The following is a 25,235-nucleotide window of genomic DNA, read 5'->3' on the forward strand; positions in this document are numbered from 1 at the left end:
CAAATTTATTTATTTTTCAAGTATTAAAATTTAAAAAATAAATTATAAATTTATTACCACTACATTATAAAATTGAAGAATAAATTTATAAATTCATTTGATACTTAAAACTTAATTTTAATTAATTAATTTTATTGGACCAATTTATCATTTTTTTCCGTAAAAAAACACATAGCAAGCACAGAGTATAAAATTCCCAGCAAATTATGTTATTAGTAAGATTGTAAGATATAAACTAATCCTTACGTTGACAAGAAAAAAAAAGACAAATCCTCACGAAAATTATCCAATTCCAGTCGCAATAATTGCATGCATCAAGAAAACTTTTCGGACAAATACTGGTTCAGTTAACTATTTTAATAGTTTTTTAAAATTAATATATATAATCTAATAGTTAATTATGCTTTTACCTTGTTATTATTTTGAAGATGCAGGTCAATATCAAATAAAATGCAAATATGTGAGTGTAATTATTATAAATTAGAAAATTGATATAGTTAATAACATCATGCATGAAACTTAGTTGCGGGTTTGACGTATTCAGGAGATGAAATAAAGACACGATTATTTTCGCATGCTTGATGAAAATATTATTTATTAGTTTAAAATCTTTAATTTATTTCTTAAATCCATCTGTTAGTTATTAAAAAAATAAAATGCGAAACTCAGGTATATGGATATTCAAGTTTTGTGATTCCGCATCATCGTCCAGTGATCTTGTCAACTCCAATCTCCGAGCATCTTCAATCCAGGATTGTTCCAAGTTCCGTGATTGTGTATCATCTTCTAGGGACCTTGTGTCCTGTCCTGTCCGCGTTTGTTTTTCAATGTCCAAGCTTACAAGTTACCAAATTAAGATTGTGATAAAGGAAATAATCACGTGAACCATGCTAGTGATTTCATGGTGCAACACTTTTGGAGGAGCCATTGCCAGCCTGAAGAACCTTGTCGCTCAATCACGCGTGCGCAATTTTTGGTGGAGCGCATGGCTTCCATATCCGCATGCATCAATTATCATCACAAAATCAACTCTAAATTCTGTGCAATCAAATCACTGGAATTCTGATAGGATTTAATTTGTCCAGTAACATTTAATGCAAACAGACATGCATATATGATACATCCATTTCATCCTAAATCATATACGGGGAACGTATTTTTTGATGAATTAAACCCACATGCTAGACGCCTGGTTATCAAAGTCGTCATTCTCCCTTGTGGCTTGATTGAATGTTAAGAGAATCGGTGATTTAATGAATGGGTTCCATTCTAGTGTCCAGATGATAAATATTGTGTTTTGGTATGAGGTAAAACGAGAAAATGAATTCAGTTCCAAAATGAAAGCTCAAAATTTGATCTAATCATAGAAACGTTATTAAATTTTTTTATCAGATCTGATTGAATTTCTAAACCCACAAAATGTAACGATTAAAATATCTTGATTTTACTTCAGCTTCATTATCATACCAATCCCCAAGGGGGCAGAATTTTCCTTTCAACGTGAAGCGTGCAGCCTGGAAGCAAGCTCCAAAAAACAAGTCGAGTCCCCATTGACTGGGGGGAACAGGTTCCTTAGAAGTCAAATGTACAAACTCTGTTGCAAAAAGGGAAGGGGGGGTGTCCAAAATTTTCCATGTACAAAGTTGATGACAGTCAATGTAATTAAGAATATAGTACAATCACTGCAATTTACAGATCTAAATGGGATTCCCCTCCATGAGAGCTAGTGGACAACTCTGATGAATGCACAGACATTGTGGCAAAATATCTGGACACTATGAGTCGGGCAACATTCTCAGCTGCTACAGCACTTGTCTCCATGGTGCTAGCTGCATTCTCAAATGCATTGACGTAGTACAAATGCCGACCATCCAACAGAAATGGTGCAAATACTTCAGGGGCATGGTAGAGAGGGTAGGCAGGCCAGTTTATCTTGATAGTATTTTTCCTCACACTGCAAGTAGCGGCCATTAAAATAATATATATATATATACATATATAAAATTTAAAGGAGTTACAATTACTCCACACACACACACACACACACGAGTTACAATTAGAATTTGGTTTCAGCCCTTTTCTTTATTATCATCTTTGCAATTTTGCGGGCAAGGGAAGAGGGAAGATCTCAAATCCACAGAGCACAAGAAACAGAATACAAGAAAATGTGAACATTAGGTTCCATCTTGTTTGTTTTGCACCTCAGGGATTGACCACAATAAAAGATGATATTGGGTTTGATTTACGGACTCATTACTTGTTAAATTACATACCAGACTACTTTTGTGACCGGAAGTCAGCAGGTTTAGACAACAGATTTTGTTGCACAGATCAGTAGCATGACTTTACTAATTAAACAACTAGCTGATAATAATTTACCTAAAAATGCTATCCAGTAACGTGTCTGACATTGGTTGACGAGAGAATATCTTATAAGTGGCATCTCTTGCATCATACTTCTTGAGAACTGAAATGCTAGAAAATGGAAGGTCAGGATCCTCGACTGTGCCCACGAGCTCTGGAATCCCCACCACCGCACTGAGACCAAAGTATGCCTTATGTCGCGTGACACAAAACATCACTATTAGGAATTGAAGCAATTAGAATTGAAGAGAAAAGGCATTACGCTGAGGAAAAAACATCCTTATTCAATTATTTCAGTAAATTTGTCTCCCGAGATACTTACAGGGTTCAAAAGGCCCCTGACAAAAGTTGTATAGGTATGCTGTGTTTTTCTTTTAGAAATTGATATCTGAGGAATTAGTTGAATATCTGACTCATCCAAAGATGCAGCAACCACAGCAACTTCACAGGTATAACTGTTGCCCTTCGTGGAGTTGAGTTCATAAAAATCTCCAAGGTCAGCAATGGATTCTATTCCTTCATGCAGGTGCAATGCAACATCTGACTGATTAATCAGTCCAGCTGCCATTTGCCAGTTGCCTCCTTTAATGGACCATAATCCTCCACCGGATCCTGCCAAAGAAACTGCACCAGCAAGCCCACTGATGCATACACTCTGGCCATAATTAATTCGCGTGATGACCTGTATAAATAAAGAGGATGCAATTCTGATGAGTCTTCCTAAATCTCAAGCCCTGCTGCTTACTTGGACAACTTAGTATACAAAAAAGGGAAGCACCGTGCCATCCACATCTCACTTCACAAGCAAAACTGAAAAAGCTAGGGGTATCAACTATTTTGTCAATGAAAACCATGGAAAAGCCACATGACAAGAAAGTTTTAATTGACCTCCAAGTTGCAACAAGTTGTTTGCCTTTAATTTAATTAGAGTTGGCAATTAAGGCCAAACCCATCAGGCTAACTCTTTTAAGCCTGAAAATAACAAGGGCTGGACCATTATTTTAGGATAAGAAATGATAATTTAGGTTTAAAAGAGCTAGCCCTAATGGGTCTAAAAATAAAAGGGCCAAGGCTGGCCCCTTTAAGCCCTATTAATTTTTTTAAAATTGATTCAGTTTTTTTTTTAAATATAAAAGACTAACTAAAAGTTTAATATCCTTGCTATCAAGGAGGCTCCACAAGAAGGAGGAACAAAATTATATTAATATTGATAATAATGATAATTATAATCTTCAAGATTTTGTTGATTATGCTAGCAAAGTCTAATTTTTATTGGTGTTGATTTTGATGTTACTATTTGATATTAGATTTTGATGTTTAAATTTTACATATTTGTTGATTGTTGTGGTGTAGATTTAATTGAATTTATTTTCCTAAACTTAATCTTATATGTAATAACTTGTTGTAGGATTATAAATTTTTTTAGGTTTTTAAATTGAAAAAAGAAAAAAAAATATGACCAAGGCTCACGGGGCCAGTTCTTTAGCTCTAAGGGCCAAGACTGGCCTTTGCAAAATAAAGCCCTAAAATCTTGTCGGGCTCAACAGTACTAGCCTGTTTAGACCTTGATACTTCAAGGGCCAACCCTAATTGCTAGTTCTAAATTTAATGAACCAACACTTACATGGGACATGAATGAGCTGCACAAGCAATAGTTTCCAATTTCAGGGTCAGGCCGTTTTAAAAGGGCAGACTGATACCCAACACCTTCACAAGACTTTGAGAATTTGTACATACCAAATTTTTGGTCCTTTAGCAACATTATACTTTCACAGAAACCGTTAAACTGGTACTACAGTTGAATATAAACACGGTGAGGCACACGCACACAGATAAAGTTATTGAACTACCATATTGATAGACTCGTCACTTTTCAGTTTTCGCCACCTATGTCATGAACTTTATATAACTGGTCTTCGCTCCCAGATTGAATTTTCTTGCGAATACATTGTTCACCATTTTATACTGCATTTACAGAATCAGAAAACAGCTGTCTCATCCTTTATGGTGAAACAATCCACTCGCTGTAGTGCCACCAACACCAGCACCATTAACATTACTTGTACTTCAATTGTTAGATGAATGAAATATCAATACTGTTACTTCATTCTTTTGTTTGTTTTTTAAATTAAGTAAATTTTTATTCCTGAATTATTTTTTTAGGAATGTCCTAAACTCTTTGTCGTAATGCTACCTTTGAAGCAATTAAGTATAACAATGTTGCTCGACATTAAATAGACAAACGTTAACTGATAACTTTGCTGATTCAAACTTAATGTTAGAGGCAACATAACCATGATTTCATCACTCCAAGGCCAACAATGTTATGATTTGAGTTAAACTTATTTTAAGTTATCAAAGTCAACAGTCAACATTTACCTATTTAATGTTGGGGCAACATTACTATGAAGGCCACGTTGCTCCTTCAAAAAATTTAGGAGACTAGAAAATAATTCAAGGGCAAAAATAGACTTCAACCCTAAAAAAAGTTGTTTCCATTGAGCTCAGCACTTCAACTAAGCAACAGAAAGATCGGATGAGAGATATGAAAATAGCATAATTAGAGCTCTTACAGTGACAAGTTCTTTTATCAACAAGGGAGACAACCCAACATCAACCAATTCATCTTGCAAAGTCCTGGCTGTCAGATTATACAGATCAGCCCATTTCAGCATCTCGTCTGGAGTCTCGAAAATAGGTCTCGATGCTGGACCTTCGTAGTACTTTAAGAATCGAGCCACGGTACTCTAAATAACAAATAGACGAAAGCATTACGACATGGTTATACACGTTGAGTAGAAGATTTACAGCAAGAAGAAAAAAACCGCCACTAAAGCAAATATATCGAATCTCAGAGATATGAAGGAAAGACCGAGGCACCTCAACAAAAGTATTCATTTTAAGAAGTGAAAAGCCGTAGCGGATGAACAGAAGAAGCGAATTAACAAGTGAGACGAGCTTATCGAGCAAGGGAACATTGGAATCAACTATGAACGTTTTAAAAACAAACTTCTTCCCATCCCAAATGCCCAGAGACAAGGAACCAGAAGATGAGTCCTTCTCCTTGAACTCAAGATTAAGAAGCTTGGAGTAATTCAAGGCGTGAAAGTTTTTGGGATGGAGAATTGAAGCTCCAGCTTCGAAGGTGTCACCAGCAACATTCACAGTAGCCATGCGACCCCCAACGAGTCCATTGCGCTCGAACATCTGAATTTTGATAGGATGGGGGGAATTAGGTGAGTACTTGCGGAGGAAGTGGGCGACTGAGGAGCCACCGATGCCGCTGCCAATGATGCAGACGGTTGGAGCCGGTGAAGTTGCAGCATCTTGTGCTTGAGAGATCGCAAGAAAGGTCAACAGTAAGAAGATCATCGCCATTGGGGGCGTCATGCTTGGGGAAGTCCAATCTATATCCTCCGTTCACAATCTATGAGCTCTGGAGAACGTGGTTTATCTGCGCCGTCAAACTTTTATGGGATGATCACATTCAACGATCGACAGAATTTTTAATCAACGGAACCAAATATTTTTGATATTAATTGGTTGGATTAAAGGATCTGCACATAATTGCTGCTCAAAAAAATAAAAATAAAAAAGGATCTACACATAATTAAAATTTACTATGAGAAGATAAAACTGTCTTCCACACACACACTCTCTATTAACAACAAATCTCATTTGGAAGGCAACGAATTTCATTTTTATTTTAATAATAATTAATTTTTTTATTAATAATTTCAAAAAGTAAATTGATAGTGAAAAGAGATAAGTGTTATGATTTGATAAATAAACCTTGATTTAAAAAAATCTCATTTTTATTTTAACAAAAATAAATTTTTTTATTAACAACTCTAAGAAATTAACTTGATGATTAAGGTGAAGCATTGCAATCTAGTGAATAAGTTTTTTTTAAAAAAACATGTCTTATTTTTATTTTAATAATAATTAATTTTCTTATCACACCAAATAAATATATATACATATAAGGAATAATTTGTTCTTTTTGCAACAGATTTTAATTTAATTACATTTGGATTTTTCAATCTAATAGAACAATTAATTTTGTTTAGTAATAGTTGATTATGATTTTCTCAAGTTTTATCAAGGTTGGTTTTTTTGGGGTGAATAACGTTGAAATATTTACAAGAGAATTAATTAATATAAAATTTATAAAAAATTGAACTAAAATTATTGTATTATCAATTACCTTAATTCAATTATTAAAAAAACTGATGAGACCTATGTATAATTCTCCGTTTTTTTTCTCCTATTTTTTAGTCTGGTATGTTTTCTAATGTTGCTTGTCAAAAGATTTTATATATCTTTTCGTTTTAAATTAAATTATGTTACGTTTTGGTAAGTTGAGGTTGGATATTGGTTCAAAAAACAATTGAGGTTAGATGTAATAATTTATTTTCATTAATTTTTTTCATTTTTTAAATTTTTTCTAGTTATTTCACAAGCCCATTGGGGCGAGGAAATTACAACCCCTTAACAATGAGTGGTTGATTGATGATTCATTCAACTTGATTCATCTGTATAAACTCGCCCACACTCTCATCTTCATTCATAACTAATAAGACAATGAATTTAAAATTAAAGATAGCGATAACATTATAATCTGGGCGAGCAGCATTTGAATTTTTTTTCATTCAGTTCATTTTTTTAAAATGCGGAGTACCAACCCATTTCCGTTAATTTTAATTTTGAAACCGTGCCGTCTAACGCTAAAGCAAAAGCCACGTCCTGAATCCGGAATTTTGGGCGGGAAAACAATCCCCACAAAAACCCCTTTCCCGCAAAATCATGAATTGCAAAGCTTCGAAGTCGAACTCCATAATCCTCTAACTCTAATCCCAGTCCGGTCCTAATCGAATCGATGGGCGGGCGCACCATCAACGTACTCAACGTGGCGGAGAAGCCGTCGGTGGCCAAGTCTGTTGCCGCTATACTTTCGAGGAGCCAGGGCATGCGAGTAAGGGAGGGTCGTTCCCGCTATAACAAGATCTTCGAGTTCAACTACGCGATTCGGGGCCAGCCTTGCCACATGCTCTTCACATCCGTCACTGGCCACCTTATGGAACTCGAATTCGAAGAGCGTTACCGCAAGTGGCTCTCATGCGACCCCGCTGATCTTTACCATGCTCCTGTCCATAAATTTGTTCCCGAGGTCTTAGATGTTCACAATTCTGTTATTTTATTGTTACAGTCTCACTCCATTCCTCGTATTCTCGTGGCTTTTAGTGATTGTTTCTATTTTGGTAATTTACTGCAAGTGTTGTTCCTGTCGTTCGTGGAGAGTAGTTTACTGAACGTATCTTCTCTGTTAATTCAGGATAAAAAGGACATTAAAAGGACGCTGGAGGAGGAAGCAAGGAGATGCCAGTGGCTTGTTCTCTGGCTTGATTGCGACAGAGAGGGTGAAAACATTGCATTTGAAGTAGTAGAAGTCTGCATTGCAGTAAATCGCCATCTCAATGTAAAGAGGGCTCGTTTTTCTGCCCTGATTGACAGGTTTTATAGCGTACCAGTTACAAATCAAAATTATTACTCTTGTTTTATTTACAGGGCAATTTACTATTTTTTTATGTTTATGTTTACATTTTTGCCCATAAAATTAAATCTTGGGAAAAATTATTAAAAATAATTTTATTTGTTTTTATTAAAGATAGAAGTGAAATCTTATTAAATTTTAAAATAGGGTTAATGGTTTTTTTTTTTTATTCTAGTGAAGCATGTTGAAAGTGATGTATAAATAGGACCACACCAAGTATGATTCATTATTTCTTTAGACTTAATCTTTTTCTGCCTTGATTCGACCTCCTTGACTGACATTTGATCTATGCGATGACAGGGAAATACATCAAGCTGTGCAGAATCTTGTTGAGCCTAACAAGTGGTTTGCGGATGCCGTGGATGCTAGGCAAGTAAGTCACCTGTTAAAATCATAATGCTGAGTTTTCATTTTATTAGAGTTCAATGTTCATGCCTTTTTACAATCAACTAACATGATCTGGTGGCATTTCATTTGCCATAACCTGCAATATAAGAAGCTGATAGTTAATTTTAAGGGCATGTGTTTTTCCATCCTCACATACCGTATCTTTATGAATGGTATCAATTTTTTTTTTTTTTCAGGAAATAGATCTTCGTATTGGTGCTTCTTTCACCAGGTTCCAAACAATGTTAATGAAAGATTCTTTCATAATTGAATCTGCTACAGATGATAGAAATCTTGTCTTGAGTTATGGTCCTTGTCAGGTTTGCCACCGTTGAAACCTTGAACATGTAATGAAGGTTTGTGATTTTTACGCTCAAGCAGATATTAATACTCCTGAGTGTTTGTGTTGGTTGCAGTTCCCTACACTTGGATTTATTGTGGAGCGATACTGGGAGATACAAGCACATGAGCCAGAAGAGTTTTGGTCCATAAATTGTTCTCATAAATCAGATGAAGGCATTGCTAATTTCAGTTGGATGTAAGCCATGAAGCTTTTGGTGCATTTATAATTCTTGTCAGTTTTTTCTAACTGCAGGCTCAGGATATAATCTGAATTAGTTTGGCAGGCGGGGCCATTTGTTTGATTATACTTGCGCAGTTATAATATATGAGATGTGTGTTCATGAACCAACTGCAACTGTAAGTCATGCTTTAAGCTTGTCACCGTGAATGTCCGGAATCCATAGTATTGTTTCATTGTAAATATTAATTACTATTCAGGTCATGCAAGTTAGACAACAGGAGAAGCTGAAGTTTCCTCCTCATCCTCTGAATACCATTGAGCTTGAGAAGCGTGCTTCGCGATACTTCCGGATGAGTTCTGAACAAACAATGAAGGTGATTGAGATATCGGGAATCCATTTAATCTAGTTCTCTTTGTACTGATGACTGATGAGTGGCGACTCCTTTAATTTATTAACTCCATTCCATGTGATTTGCTATCTTTACACTACTGATTTTGAAGATACATAGAAGGAAAGAATGGGCTTCTAGATGATGCCAATTACCAAAACTGAAAAAAGAAGAAAACAATGCTCAAAGCACGGAAGTAATTTGGATATTCTCTAATATGTGCTATAAACTTTTATCTTATGTAAAAACTGTTCCGTGCGTATATGCCTGGTTAATGATGCAGGACTTAGTTTATCAGTATTTATAAAGCTTTTCTACGTCTTTCATTATTTGGACAACTATTTGGATGTATCTTAGTCTTTCGAACTTTGTTAAATGAGCAAAGCTTTTTGTGCAGTTATTTTAATGCTTTGAATTGGTTGATGGATATGGTGCAATATAGTTCTCTATTTTATTTGATTTATCAGCTATTGGAGGATAAGTATTATGAATTAATTGGCATGTTAAATGATTCACAATAATTTTTGAAAATTCTCTATTATCCCTTATCCATAAGTGAAGAGTTTATGATTTAGTACAAATTTAAGAGGGGATCCTGGGAGAGGGCTTCCATTGTGTACATTGGCTTGCAAGTGATTAAACCTTCCTATTCCCCACATCTAAGTTTTAAACTTTTAACCACAAATTTCAACATTTTCATTGAATGGCTTTTGATTGTGTGATACTTTCATAGATGTATCTCCTGCTCACACCTCATTTAACTATTTTTAGGTGGCAGAAGAACTATACCAAGCTGGTTTCATCAGTTATCCTCGCACAGAAACTGATAGCTTTTCTTCGAGGACTGATTTGCATGTGGGTAACTTTTTGTCTCCTGTCCCAGCATGTATGACTATTGTTGTAGATCCAAGTTGAGTTTGGACAACATACACGAGAGGACTAGAGTTAGTGTTGGGATACATTTAATGGTGAAAAATTAACCGAGCTGGTGAAAGGAGCATGCAACCCGCTTTTTCTTACTATTGAGAACATTCTCTTTTACATGGGCATTAAGAGAAGCTGTTTGAACTTTACAGTTCAGTTATATACCCAAAAGAAAAGGAACAAAGGAAATGTCTTTGAAGAGAAAAGGAATTATGAAGTGCTTATCACCTTGAATGTTGCACGGAACTTGGAACTCATAAGTATGATTTTCAGATTTTGTATAAGGTTGATGCGTATTGTGGTCTATATATGTTCTGGTAATCTGTATTATAAAAATGGGTTTTCTTGGTTATATAAAATACATTTACGAAATGGAATTAATGGTTTTAAGTAAGTGGAGATCTGGCTTTTGAAAGCCTCTATGATTTTGATTAATCACTGCTTATAACTTCTAAGGCCCTTGCTTGAATTAGTCAATTTGTACTGTGTTAACAATATCTTTTTCTTTGTTTTTTACCCTAAAGTAACCTGATGTACTCTTTTTCTGTCAAAAACAAGAGTTTTACTTTTATTCTTTTTTGTTTTGCTGAACTTAACTCCGTCTATGTTTCTCTCATAACCAATCCCAAGCCTAGATAAAGAAGGAAGGCTGTGTTAGGCCTTTGACAACCAGGGGCAGACCTAGGAGTAATTCAAGGCCCCCTCAATTTTTCGGACATTGATATATACCAACGGAGTAGGTTGCCATGGCTAATGGGGTTCATAGATTATGCATGCACAATATATATATATATATATAGACACACACATAAATATCATATCTTATTTTGTTAGTACATTTAGTGTATACTCCCTCTGTCTTATATTATAAGAAAATTTTAAAAGCCTCAATTAAAAATATAAGACATTGGGTAGTTTTAAAATTCCTTTTCAACTGTATCTTTATTTTATTGAAAAAAATGATATATTTGAATATCAAAGTTATTGTTAAGATGTTTATATAAAACATTTAATGAGGGTACGATTGAAAACATGTACATATTTTTTTAAATACTATAAGTCTTCAACTATTTTTTTTCTTAACAATAAAGTTGTTACACTACATTATAGCTTAATTATATTGTAGGTAGGAGGGAATATAAAGTAACTTTATTTAAAAAATATTGAATAAGTTTATTTTTTTATTATTTCAATTCCTTATCATATTGGTTAATGTTTGTTTAATTATACTAAAATTTAAAGAAATCTAAGAGTACATTATAAGCATAATTTTTATATATTCTTTATATTGCTAAAATTAATATGTAAAATATATTATTTTACTTGAAATAATTTTATTTTTATTTTTTTATAACTATAGATATTATCTTATGAATTTTTTCAGATAACAAGATTGTTTTTAAAAAACTTAAAAACTATAAACCAACGTACATATTTTTTTAAAAAAATTTGGCCCCCCTCCAAGTCCACGCTGGCTCCGCCTCTGTTGATAACCAACATTAAACTCCAACAAATCTTTATGTCATGTATCCAAGATGTTATTTGTCCTGCTGAACTTAATGGTGCTATAGTTCTCTAAACTTTATATATATATATATATATATATTTTTCGCCCATATGCTTTTCTTTGTGACTGACCTTTTTTCTTGATTATTTCATCTCTAATTGCAGACAATTGTACAAGAACAACAAGGGCATCCTGAGTGGGGATCATATGCACAACGGTTGTTAGATCCTGGGACATCACTTTGGAGAAACCCTAGTAATGGGGGGCATGATGACAAGGCCCATCCACCAATTCACCCCACAAAGTTTTCTGTTGGAGAATCTAGATGGAGCCAGGATCATCACGTAAAATATTACTGCCTGTTACTTCTTTTTAAGTGACAAACCTTGCATTTCTCCTGAATATTCACATACTTTCCTACTTACCACAGAAATTGTATGAGTTAGTTGTTCGCCATTTTTTAGCATGTGTCTCCCAGCCTGCTGTAGGAGCTGAAACCACTGTTCAAATTGATATAGCTGGTGAAATGTTTTCTGCATCTGGGAGGGTGATACTAGCGGTGAGATTTCTGTCATCTTTGAAACTAACACATAGTAGATTTTTTATGATTTTTATCCTATCGGGATGTGATCCTGAATCTAAAAATTTTATGTCAAGCGGAAACTGTATATTTTCTTTTTCTATTTTAATCCTCATTCTTTGGTTGTTTTAACAGTACGTCACAGGTGTTCTGACTATTATTGTTGTTGCTTGACTGGTTTTTATTGAATCAGAAGAACTACCTGGATGTTTATCGATTTGAATCTTGGGGTGGGGCAATGATTCCAACTTATACTGTTGGTCAACAGGTTTGCTTTAAGTTATAACATCATAGTTGTATACAGCATTTTGCATTCAGTTAATTTTAGTAAGCATTTTACCTTGCCAATAAATTTAACAGAGCTGATTCTTAGAACCTTCTTGAAGGAAAAAAACCAGGAAAAATAGAGGAAGATGCTTAAAATTATTGTGAATATTTCACATCTGTAAAAGAGTACATGGGTGGCAAATATATATATATATATAATAAGCGGAGGCAACAGGCCTGGCACTCACAAGGAAAACAGCTGGTGGACAAAAATGCCATAAAGCAGAAATAATTTTAAAATAAATTGGAAATGAGATGTTGGAGATGGGGAAAAGGGAAATGAAATATTAGTGTTAATGGAGAGAGGAAGTATGATCATGTTGTTAATGACATGATGAGAAGGATAAATTCAGGTCACCAGTGACATAATTTCTTCTCCAAATTTGAGGGAGCAAGCTAACAAACTTTTGATCAATGAATCTAGATGCCAAAGTCGACTAGATTAGAAAGGGTAGGAGAGGAATTTCCAACACTTCTTCCTTTATTTTTATCCTTTTTTAGCGTCAATTTGACTGAATGAAGGCTACCAAAGAAAGCGTGATTGTCAAAATATAGGATGAAATCGTGATGAGGCATATTTTATTGATAATGACACCCATATATCCAGCACATGAACAGCTTGGAGTTATTTTCAGCTCTAGAGAGTGAGAGGGGATTGGTATTTTGGAAAAAATGAATTATAACTCCAATTTCGTTCTATACTTTTCTATAATATTTGTTTTATAATTTCAGGTTTGAAATTTGAACTTTACATCAGCATTATATGCGGAACTGGAGGTTGTATTTATGATTGAAAAGCAAGTATTCATTCAGAACTATTGATATTGCAGTTTATTCCAACAACATTGACCCTTGATTCACGAGTGACCAGGCCCCCACCGCTTCTGAGTGAAGCTGATCTACTGAGTTGTATGGACAGGTGAGAAGCTGATGCAGACTGGACCTTATGATTAAAATATTTGACAGTCCATTGCCCGTAAAAGAATTATATGTTCTTTATATTGAATATTGATTTTGTTGCTTTTTAAAAATTCATTTCAAAAGGAGGGTATTGGTACAGATGCTACAATGCACGATCATATCAAGAAGCTTCTAGATCGGTTTTATGCAATGAAGGATGCAAATACTCGTTTCACACCAACTAATCTTGTAAGTTCAAGTCAATATTTGAGACATTTTCTTGATCTTCTTGATTGATCTTTGTTTCGTAGGATAATTTTCTTGACTTGCTCATCTTATAGAGAAATATTTATTAGCCATCCATGAAGAATTCTGTTCAGTTGAAGGGATTTGTTATGCAATGGTAAAAATGATAATTCAGTTGTCAAAGCATTCTTGAACTGAACAAATCAGGTTTGACCCACTACATGTGCATGTCATCCAACTGATTTAGTAGGCTTGTAAGGTCTATAGAAACAAATACTCATTACCTCTTCTTCGATGATCTTTGGAGAATGGTTGGTTACATTGCGAGATATTGATTTTGTAGCCTAGTGTCTGGATGACATAATATAGCTGCATTTCTTAGAACATGCAGAAGGTTATGGTTGCCCCATTCTAAAAATCATCCCCCCCCCAAAAAAAAAACAAAAAAGAATTATCCATAGGTTCATTGTCAACACCAAAAGAAAATTATCTTCCCAAGCGTTTTTATCACAGGATTTTGTTTGTTTCGTCATTATGTACCTAATTCTGAAAGGTATAGGTTTAATTTTGGCACAAGCAATCAAAACTAGATAATGAAGCATGTCAATATCTTTTCCTGTGAATATATTGTCAAGAATCATAAGTTGACTATGCTTGCAGGGTGAGGCACTTGTTATGGGCTATGATGACATGGGGTAAGTAATTTTTTTTAATTGTTAAGTTCTTATCTATAATCCCAAGATCTTGTTTTAATTTAGCATATTTCAAGTTTTCATGATAAAATTCACCATTTAGGTGTAATAAATTTTTTAAGTCCTGTTGCTGGCAAGAATTGACTTAGTAATACTGTGTCTATGTGAAATATAAAATATGTAAAAAACTTGAGTTAGGAGATTATACAAAAATTTTAGCTTCAATACATATCATGGAACCAAGTTGTCTTCTTTGGAGGGGGGATGTCAATTGGGGGCCTATGGGAGCTATTGAGCATATGATACTAGCCATGAAACTTTAGCTTCTATGCATATCGTGGAACCCATTTTTTTGGTAATTGTTCACCATCCTTTAAATAGCTCATTGGTTAGATCCTTACCCACGGGCCACAGTAAGAAACCATGTCAATTTACCATAGAACCTGCCCTAATTTTCTTAAATTGTGATGTGCTAAGATTGGACCTTTTTGGGAGCCTAGAAAGGCAGTCATTCAACCATTGAAAGTTCAAAAATAAAAACCTGTCAATGTTATCATTTCCCACGTGTCATACAATGCCTGGTTACCCAGATACTTTGTCAGGAGAAGGCTATTTAGCTTATGTTCGAATCTTAGTTTTGCTTTCTTACATTAGCTATTCAGCATGCTCCCCAACTACTGATTTAGTTGAGCATTTGTCTTATTTAGAGAAGGTAACAATTTGTGGAAAACCTATTTTTCAGGTATAAGCTCTGGAAACCATATCTCAGAGCAGTTATGGAACGTGACATGAAAGAAGTCAGTGAAGGTAATAAAACCAAAGCTGATGTTTTGGCAAGCAGCTTGCAGCAGATGAAAGCATGCTTCCTAGATGTAAGCTGTTATTTGGCTCTTGCTCCTTTGTTAGTTGTTACCAAGATTTGGATATTAAGGGAATCCACAGTCTCCTGCTGATAACCTAATTTTAAATTCATTACTCTAAAGCATGAATCTAGTTTAGCATTGAGCTAGTAAACATCTAGACGGATGATTGCTTGTAGAAATTCTAATTTACGGAGGTGGTTTTCCTTACACCAAAGAAATCACATTTAAAGTGATAAATAAAAACTACTCTTCATCTCAGTTTCTGCTTCAGTTTTAAGATATATTTATACCCCTGTTCTTGTGAATGTCTAACTGAATCTCCTAAAATTTTGAGGTCTTTTATTATGCTTCTGTTTATATGTTTGGAATTTTCACTAGTGAGACCTCAACAGAACAAACCTCAATATCGGCCTGTTGGGCTTCTCAGCAAGTCATTAGCCTTACCAATGACAACCAGAATACTTTAGCGCCATGAATAAGATGGTAGAATTGTAGGGAGCATCATAGAGGGATAATTATAGTTTTTTTTTTTTTTGGGTTTGGGGGGTTTCATATGCAGTTCTTAATTTCTTTCCCATTGAATTCTCAAATTAAAACAAGAGAATTGTATGTTATTTTCAGACAATTTTATGGTTCTCTAATTAAACTACACATTTGTCATATTATTGTTAATTGTGGAAATAATTATTTTATACTCTCATCTATAGACCAGAATGGTAGTGGATGTTGGATAATTTATGGTCAGTTCAAGAAAATTAGCATACTTTCCAAGTTGACGATCTGAGCCTTTCTTAACCATAATAACTCCCTTAGAAGTTAAACAAAAATGCGCCTTACTCAAGTCAAATCAAAAGAAGGCACTGATTCATGCAATATTCATTGCTTTATTTAAAAAAAAAAAACCATGAAACATTGTCTTGCATTTAATCTTGTAGGTCTTTCCCTAATAGAAAAGTACACATCAAACTAATCATTTACTCTTTGCATTCCTTTGGAGGAAGAAATATTTGCTTTTCCAACATCCAAGTGTGTCATAAGTTTTTGGGAGAATTATATTGAAGTGCCACACAGGAATTAATTATTACAGGATCCATTGACAATTGAACTAAATTGCATTAACAACACAATCAGTTATCAATGCAGTTTAGTTTAGTAGTGAATGGACCCTGCAATAATTAATTTTCTTGTGTGAAACTTGGCTGTAATTCTTCCTAAGTTTTTCTCAACAAGCTTAATTCTTAAAGTAGTATCCATCATTTCTCTTCCCTAGCTTAGCTCACACTTTAGTTACCGGATATCTGATGCCTTCCTGAACCTTAAAGTATTGATTTTCCTCCATTTTGGATATCTCTACTCCATCATTTATACTACTTGCATGTCATTTGTTATGATAGGATGAACACAGAATGGGAAGGAATAGAATGGAAAATGGGATAAAAATAGTGTTTTTCAGAATATAAAATGACCTTGTGCCCTAGTTTTTAAAGTAATAAGATATAGGATAGACACTGCTGAGCTGTAATATGTTTATCAATATATATATATATATATATAATAAAATTTATAGCAAGGTGCAATATTTGCTAATGATGAACAATATGACTCATTCCTTAAGCTTCGTGCAAGGTGCAAGCACAAAAACACATGTCTAATTACAAGGATATAATAGACATTGCAAAGAGATCAAGGGAAGGGACTTATTTTCCTCCCTCTCTACCAAGTGGGACGGTGGACCAACTTTCCCTAGCTTGTTGCAGCAAAGTCATTTTTTCCGACAACACATCTCAATGCTTTTGTAGGAAGCAACATTCAAATTCTTAATATCTTGTAATCTTTTTCCTTGGAACTTAGATTTAGCCACTTGCAAAAGTGGGTTGGCATAGCATCTGCATTTTTTGTTGCATGTAACATACCTAATTAATTTTTCTTATTACTCAGATTATTAAATGGATTATAACCTGGAAATGTATGCAGGCGAGATTGAATAAAGTGAAACTTCTAGAAGCCATGGCGATATTTTTTGAGAGGTGATAATCTCATGTACATTCACTCTCATGAACTCTTTACCAATATGTCAATTCATCTCCAAACACCCATGCAGATCCAATAGATCTGGCAGCAATGAGATTCATGCAGCTGGAGAAGTTATAGCTGTTCGGCCATGTGGGCTTTGTCGAGAATCAGACATGGTGCTAAAGAAAAATCGAGTATGCTTTTTTAATTGCTTACTTTGCGTTCATGGAAATGTTTGCCTGAGTCAGTTTTTTTGCAATATGATACCTATCCATCCAATTTTATCTATCACGTCATCCTTCAATCTAATGGTATGTCATATTCATCCTTCCTGAGTGCTACCATGCTCGGTGTCAGTTCTTGTGCATTTTGGCTGTTCATATAAATGGGGCAGAACTCATGAGTCTGCTCTGATTACTAACCTGATTTTTTAAAAGCATGATATGGTTGGTTTTGTTCTTTCCTAATTACCTATGGTGGATGGCTATGATATTTCCAATAAGTTAACATAAATAGTGATCAATCATAAATCGGAAAATCAGTTAGGCAGTTGGTAATGAATGGTTTTATGGTTTAGTTTAATGAATCTGGATGTAATTTCTAATCTGATTTAAATTTCATGCTACCGTTTTACCAGGATGGAAATTTTATGGTTGGATGTTTGGGATTCCCGCAGGTTGGTTTTCTTGTTCTTATCATTGTGAATTCCTTTATTATAATTTAGTAAACTTCAACTTTTCTATGCTTGTGATTGCTGGTATGGAACGCTTGTATTTTACATCAAGTAAGATGGAATTGAGAGAAAAATATTTCTTATTGATTATAATACTAAGGTACATATTGGCTATATATACAAGAAGGGAAAATAATTACTAATTAAGTCTAATAAAGGCTAATAAATACTAATAAAGGCTATATACTAGGGACAGTATTTACAATAAATGGCGAATGTTCCCACACTCTCCTTCAAGTTGGATCATAGATGTTAATCATGTCCAACTTGCTTGTGCAATTTTCAAATGCCAATCCAAGTAATCCACCTGTGAGAGATCCATGGATCACGCCAAAAACAGCCCATTGTTGCTGGAGAAGGTGATTGTTGCTAGAGGAAGATCGTCGCATGCCCACACACACCTGATTGGCGTTGCTGATCGAGACACAAAGCAGGGCAAGTGTGGCTTGCACATGCCACCTATGGCCCTGTCATTCCTGGGTTACGCTGACCAGGGACTGGTCATCTCCCCTAGTCAGCAGTGAGAGCTAGGAGGCTCTATCTTGGTGCACAACAGAGTCTGGTCACTCTTCAGGTAAGAGATGGATGAACTAGTGTTTGGAAAGGGAAAAGGAAAAAAGAAAAAGAAAACTTAACAGAACCCTAACCCTAATCTCTTGGCTTTGATACCATGTGGAATTGAGAGAAAAATATTTCTTATTGATTATAATACTGAGATACTGATAGACTCTGTTTTGCTGGAAAAACCTATAAGAGGAGGTTCAGAAAAATGCAAGAAAAGGGAAAGCATCTTTCTAAGGGGCAGAACGTTGACCTTGCTCTCCTTACTCTTAAGGAGAAAGCTAGTCAAACCTAGTATTTACTCATGGTGGTTTTAGGTCTGCTTTAGCAGAACTTGGTGTGGGAGACTGTGCACTTTGCTTTTGGATTATAGTAGCCATTAGTTTCATTTGGGGAGTTAGTCATTACTTTTAGGTTTTGTTCAAGGGAGAGACTGGCTCTCAAAAACCAGAGGGCATGCTTAGATAGCATTGCATGTGTTTGGGTTCCATAGTGGTTGTTGTGAGTTCCGGCTGTAACTTGAGAATAGGGTTTGTCTGAATCGGTGAAGTGTCTTTTGTAACATTGATTCAGCCTTTTGGAATTATTATTATCAAACCCCAGTATTTCTCCTGATTTATTGGTCATTAATCTCTATTATTTCTGCATATTTACCTGTTCAGCAGTAGAGTCACATCAGATACATATTATTGGCTATATATACAAAGGAAAAATAATTACTAATAAAGCGTAATAAATACAAATAAAGGCTATACAGTAGGGACTATATTTACAATAAATGACAAATATTCCCACAAGTAACTTGCAAATTTGTAGACCGGGGATGGTGTTCCTTTAGAGAAAGAAATTATCACGGAGAAATGAAGGGTGATAATTATACTATAGACATGACATTACATTTGGACTGCCTTAGTATTTGCTCTCATGATCTTTGGTCAGTTTTTACGAGAATTATATTATCCTATGATTCAAGTATCTCCTCATTATGATGCATGTATTCTGAACATGAATTCCTCTCCCATAACTTAGGGACTCCATCAAGTTCCGTGTTTGTTTCTCTTTATTGTTGTGTGCAGTGCCTAATCAACTTGGTTGATCATTTTCTATGCCCTTAGTCATAAGTCATAACTAGTATTTTGTTCGATTCCTTTAACTTTATTTTTTATTTGGTCTCACCTAAATTATGGATGCTGAATTCCTCGTTGATCTGATTCATGTTAAAATGTTCTTTTCTTCCATATTGCATTGATGAAGGTTTGCTCTGAAGTTAATTCCTCAAAGTTTTTTAGTTTCTTTTTATTTGAAATATTTCATGTGAATTTTGTCTTTTTGGCACATTTGCTTTCTCAGATAAAATTCTGAATGCATTTGTAAGTATTTGTCACTCATCAGCACTCAATATATGCTAGTGCTAAACCTTCTCCTTACTTTTTGGTCCCTTCTGCAATTAAGTGTTGAAAGCTCACTCTGGCTATCTCTCCCCTTGCCACACCCTCCCCACCCCCCTTTCTCTCTCTTGGCTAACTGATGCTAAAAGAACATTGACCTTTTGCTCAGTGTAGGAATGCTGTCTGGCTCCCAAGATCAGTATCAGAAGCAACTGTGACCACCAATATTTGCAACTCTTGCAGCCCTGGTTCGTGAATTGTAAAATGAATAGGCAGCCCACAAAATATTTTTTGTTTATCCGTGTGGCATGTAAAGTAATGAGTCATTTTGATTCTTGTTTCAGAATTTGTTTTCTTCACTGATGGTATAATATAACATTTATAGGCCCTGTTTACCTGATTGAATTCAAGTTTCGCCAACTGGAAATACCACCAAACTACAATGTCAACCATTTGGGTAGGTGCACCTACATTCTAATTTCTAACGATGAATTGGCTTGTTACCAGATTTGTAGAGTTGTCCTTTCACAATAGTTTTTATTTATGCATGAAACAATTGAGTTTAAAAGTTTTAAGACACTAACAACTACCTTTCTTTTTTTAGTCTACTTAATTTTTCGAGATTGATTCTTTTTTGAACAAACAGGCCTCTTAATTGTTAGCTCCAGGAAGTCAGGAACAAAAGTAAATGAAGATATTTAAGGATTTGATTAAGACTTTTCAAATGAAACATTTACTTTTCTAAAATACGTGTGATAGGTTGCATTGGTGGCTGTGATGAGATTCTCACGCAGTTGACAGAAATCTGTGGCACTGGTCCTCGTGTACCAGGTACATAATTATGTATACTGAACTTGGAGGTCATTTGGTATGCAAATAAGAATGTGACGGAAAAGGAAATGGAAAGAGAAAAGGTGGTTTTGTAGTTTGGAAATGTTCTTTGTGCCCTTGAATAAATAAATAAATAAATAGTAGCAGTAGTAGTAATAGAAAAGAACAATTACTGTTAAATGATGATAACGAGGTATGATGTATGTTACATATCTTATTTTTTTGCTACGGAGATCAAAAGCTTTTGCTTTCCATGTACAAAACACCCTCTAAGCATCTTTTTTTCCTTATTTATATTAGGTCTGATCAAACCAATGTGTGAATAATATTTGTATGTTTCTCATGCACAAAACTCATCAGGCAATAAATATGCATATGGCAGTTTTAATCCAGTTTCAGTGTTTTTGACAAACCTTTTATAAGAACAAGATTCTTGTGTTTGGAAATTTTTTTAAATGAGACCATGAAATTTGACTTGTATATTTGTATTTTCTAAGAACAAGATTCTTGTATTTGGAAATTTTTTTATCTTGAATTTGTATTTTCTAAGAGCAAGATTCTTGTATATGGAGCTTTTTCATCTTGATCTTCAAGAAAAAAACAAGTTTAAGAAAATGCTTGGCCACAAATGAGTGATGCGTTGCTCGTTTATTCTTTTTGTGCTGCCATTTCCATTTTTCTCATGAAAAAAAAATGAGAATTATGATTGTAGTAGCTTACCATCTTCTCCAGCAAGAGGGAGAGGATCAACTGCACCTCCCGGCAATGCTCACCAGACTAACATGAGGCATGCAGTTTGTATGTACTGTCAAGAAACAGGACATTTTTCCAATGATTGTCCTTCACATACTTCAGGCTTCAGAAATGCTCGACATCGTGGAATGAACCAACAGAGTGGTAATGATACGTGCAGTTGTATAAATTTCTTTCCAGTATAGACAGTCTGAAAGATATTCCTCGGTTTTTTTTTTTTTTCCCTTTGTGATGGCTTAGAGATACGCATTACTGGTGATACTTTATCCAACTTGCCTGCCCAGATAAACAATCCGTGTGGTCCAAATCAACCTACGTTATCCATGATAAGCCAATAGATTATAATCATGTTGCCCAAAGCATTAATTGCTAATGCTTTGTTGAGTTTTGTATCATATTCCTGCTTCTTCCTAGGTTATAATTTATATCTATGCATTTAAATAGATTTTGTTGGGATGTTAACATTTAGAACTGACTCATTCTGCAAAAATGGAAGTTTATTAACTCTTAGAATCCTTGGGATTCTGTGTTACTTCTATTTTCAATGTAGCCTCCTTAAAGGTCGAATTTTTAGGCATGGCTTCTTGAAAACCTTCTAATGTTGCAGGGGAAGCTTCTATTTCATGCAATACGTGTGGAATACCATGTATTCTGAGAACTGCAAATACATCAAATAACCGGGGAAGGAAGTTCTACACGTGTCCATCTCAGGAGTGCAACTTTTTTGTGTAAGTGAATTTGTGATCTTTGGTTTTTTTTTTTTAAAGAAAAAAATAAAAGTAAAGAAAGATCGTGTTGTAGTTTTTTGAGATGGAATCACTTTGTTGGAAATCTTGAAGATTTTCAATCAGTGGAAGTTACTGGACTTGTTCTGTAGTGCGTAGTGTAAACAGTTCCTTTCTCTTTTTTGGGAGGAGGGGAGCTTTGTCAATGCTTATTTACGGAAAATTATTTTCACAACAACAGCATTGTTACTGGTCAAATTTTTATGACAAGTGACTAGACAGGGGAATGGAATGATTAACATTTCAACATTATTCCCTTTGCTTTACATGCAATTGAATTAAATCTGTCTTAAGTGTTGCATGATCAGAAATTCATAGAAATTTAGAGCTTGTTTGGTTTCTATTTTCATTTTTTGTTTTTAAAAACTGTTTTGTAATACAGTTTTTAAAATTATTTTTAAAGCAAAATAAAATAAAAATCCATTTGGTTATGTCAATTAAAAAACAGTATTAGAATTAAAAAATGGATTGATAATAATGGTTATAAATAGTTAATTATGGTGATTAATAATAGAAATTAGTTAAGGTAATTATAATTTCTAATAATCAAATGTAGCATATTTTAAAAACAAGAAAAATAAAAATGAAAACAGGCTGAAGTTGTTTCTATTTTTTTGTTTTTAAAATAAAAAATGAAAACAGTTTTGAAAACAACTAAATGAAAAACATTTATCCAAGCAAATTTTTATATTTTCAAAAACAAAAAATAGTTTCTAAAAACAGAAAACAAACAAGCCCTTAGTACTTTACTTTTTTTCCCACAGATGGGAGGATAACCTCAATAATAGCACTGGAGGAGGAAGTGTGACTAGCTCAAATAGTATTGGAACATCTAATGCTAGCAGAAATGGGGGCCGAGGTAGAGGGAGCTGGAATGGACCTCATGCTGCTACAGCGACTTTTGTTTCAGCAACTGGTGATCCTATATCTGGTAGAAGGTGCTTTGTGTGTGGGGATCCGTCTCACTTTGCTAATGTCTGCCCCAACCGTGGAGCGTGAGCTGTGATGTCTGCATGATTTAAAATATCCAGTGAGGAGGAAAGCAGGTTGGGCACCACAACTTCCTCTCGTTTCTTTTTCTTTTCTTGTTTTTTTTTTCATTGTCCTTATAATCCAAGGCTTGATCAAGCCATGGTAAAGTAGCTTACTCAAATATGCTTAGCTTGCATTGACAGAGTCGTGCTTGCAGGCCAAAGCTAGCTATTAGTTTTCTGCTATCATTTATCTTTGAATGAGGGAACTTATGACATTTTTCATTTTGTAAAATTAAATATCAACTGAGGATCATTTTCAGATTGGACCTCATTTCAGAAGTGCACTTAACAAAATACCAGATACTGAGTTAGATGTAAGGGGGGGGGGAATTCTTTACAGGAACTCAATGAAGGAACATCTTGAAAAGGTTGAAAATATTGATAGAATGGAGATTCTTTCGCATTGAGCTGATTTAATTATTTGTCAAACCCCTCATCGTGAAGGTTGGGTTGTCTTATGCTCTTGATGAATAAAATTTAGTAAACAAACACCAAGACATGATAACCATGGACAGATGTGGCTTGTGAAATGGAATAAACTAGTGGTCTAAAATGAAGATGGGGGCTGAGAAAAACAAACAAAAGATATCCTTTCTACCATTCAGCTAAACGTGTCTTCAAATTTGATTTAGCCTTTTCCTTTTTTCCTTGGATAGAAAACTTTATTAAGAAAAACCAAAAAAGAGAAATACATAGCAGACTGCTAGTGAATTTCACTAACACAACAGCTAGCGAGGAAGCTTATGCGCTTTATCGTCAGAGTGGTTACAGTAGTTCTATCCTCCAAACTGCTTGTGAATCTTAGCACCTAAAGCATGAATCAAGTCGACCAGAATAGTTCAACTTCGATCAAGGGGGTACCATTTATAACGGAAATTAGGGCATACATAAGTTCTACAAAAAAAATTAAATAAATAAATTTTGCTTGCAAGAGCCATCGCACGACTGCAATTAGGACCACAGGAAAGGTTAGGATACCGGTTGCTTTAACCTGAGTCAGGAGGAGAATTCATTTCGTAAGGCTATTCTAATCTATTATGTGAAAGTGCCTCAACACTTAACGTACTGCCAATATCTTTTATTTTGCCCAATGTGGGGCATGTAAGCTGATTAGTGAAATTCTAACATAATCTGTTCATTGCGTTGCCCCGCCCAAAATGTCAACAAACTGAATAGTTTATACAGCTTTTAGCATTAGTTCTTTGGTTACTGAGCTCTTGTGCCCCTTTTTCCTTGCATTTGATAACGATAAAGCTAAAATTTTGGAGTGGACTATCTCTTGGATTACCTGTGAAGTAGTTAAAGTTCACATTATTGCTCTGTTCCTGTGAATTAGTGGCATAACAATTTCATTTTATTGACCTAGATTCGTGTCTATAGTTTCAGTGAAAGCCATGTATCACTCTGGTTTTAGTATTTTGCAATGTTTAGGGTGCAAATTCATTCGCGAAGCCGGCCATTTGGTCCGTCAGCAGGAGCACGTTTGCGAGGGCAAACTTGGCGAATTGACACCCTGCCGAATCCATAGTGAATCATATCATGGTTTCAAGACTCGAGATTTTATGTCTATACTGGTCATCAGTGATTCATGTCTAATGAAAATTAAAGTAAGACTAGTGAGTCACTAAGCATATTCTATTTGTTGGAACGCATACGTAGGCACTTTTCCAATTTGGAATGCATTTTCGATCAAGTTGCGCAAGAGATATGCATTTCGCATTGCATCTCTCCAGAGAAAATTGATTCGAAGTAAATTTTTTTTTTTTTTCTTGATTCAACCATTCAGTATCCTGGAGGATAAATTGATTCGACTATTTCGACCAATCGAACAAAGTATCCCTTAATTAATAAAGTAATGTTCTAACAATGAGTAATATAAAC

The 25,235-nt window shown here is 34.8% G+C and overlaps 2 protein-coding genes across 8 annotated transcripts; one reads left to right on the forward strand and one right to left on the reverse strand.

The window, feature by feature from the left end:
• Nucleotides 1-1,568: 1,568 nt before the first annotated feature.
• LOC129319828 (farnesylcysteine lyase) lies at nucleotides 1,569-5,795 on the reverse strand. Its single transcript, XM_054964910.1, has 5 exons — nucleotides 5,245-5,795; nucleotides 4,938-5,111; nucleotides 2,687-3,046; nucleotides 2,380-2,555; nucleotides 1,569-1,954 (listed from the first exon to the last, which is right to left on the reverse strand). Exons 1-5 carry the CDS (start codon nucleotides 5,752-5,754, stop codon nucleotides 1,690-1,692), a joined length of 1,485 nt encoding a protein of 494 aa, XP_054820885.1. The 5' UTR covers nucleotides 5,755-5,795; the 3' UTR covers nucleotides 1,569-1,689.
• A 1,279-nt stretch (nucleotides 5,796-7,074) lies between these two features.
• LOC129320265 (DNA topoisomerase 3-alpha) lies at nucleotides 7,075-25,047 on the forward strand. 7 transcript variants are annotated; one of them, XM_054965618.1, is made up of 25 exons: nucleotides 7,082-7,534; nucleotides 7,700-7,878; nucleotides 8,219-8,291; nucleotides 8,503-8,625; nucleotides 8,722-8,843; nucleotides 8,932-9,004; nucleotides 9,086-9,202; nucleotides 9,989-10,072; nucleotides 11,813-11,992; nucleotides 12,079-12,207; nucleotides 12,422-12,496; nucleotides 13,386-13,472; nucleotides 13,597-13,704; nucleotides 14,362-14,396; nucleotides 15,136-15,265; nucleotides 17,231-17,283; nucleotides 17,358-17,463; nucleotides 17,907-17,945; nucleotides 20,121-20,199; nucleotides 20,337-20,408; nucleotides 20,711-20,782; nucleotides 21,515-21,679; nucleotides 22,143-22,263; nucleotides 23,085-23,366; nucleotides 24,769-25,047. In XM_054965618.1, the coding sequence occupies exons 1-24, from the start codon at nucleotides 7,244-7,246 to the stop codon at nucleotides 23,317-23,319; spliced, it is 2,748 nt and encodes a 915-aa protein (XP_054821593.1). In that variant the 5' UTR covers nucleotides 7,082-7,243; the 3' UTR covers nucleotides 23,320-23,366; nucleotides 24,769-25,047. The 7 variants fall into 7 exon arrangements, 5 of the variants coding, with proteins under 5 accessions (XP_054821594.1, XP_054821593.1, XP_054821592.1 ...); XM_054965617.1 differs by having other exon boundaries at nucleotides 24,786-25,047; XM_054965616.1 differs by lacking the exon at nucleotides 24,769-25,047 and having other exon boundaries at nucleotides 13,386-13,474; nucleotides 13,599-13,704; nucleotides 23,085-23,613.
• Nucleotides 25,048-25,235: the final 188 nt, after the last annotated feature.

This window comes from Prosopis cineraria, unplaced genomic scaffold, assembly GCF_029017545.1.
Source record: "Prosopis cineraria cultivar Desert tree isolate PC_DT_omini unplaced genomic scaffold, ASM2901754v1 PC9, whole genome shotgun sequence".
Classification (NCBI taxonomy): Eukaryota; Viridiplantae; Streptophyta; class Magnoliopsida; order Fabales; family Fabaceae; genus Prosopis; species Prosopis cineraria.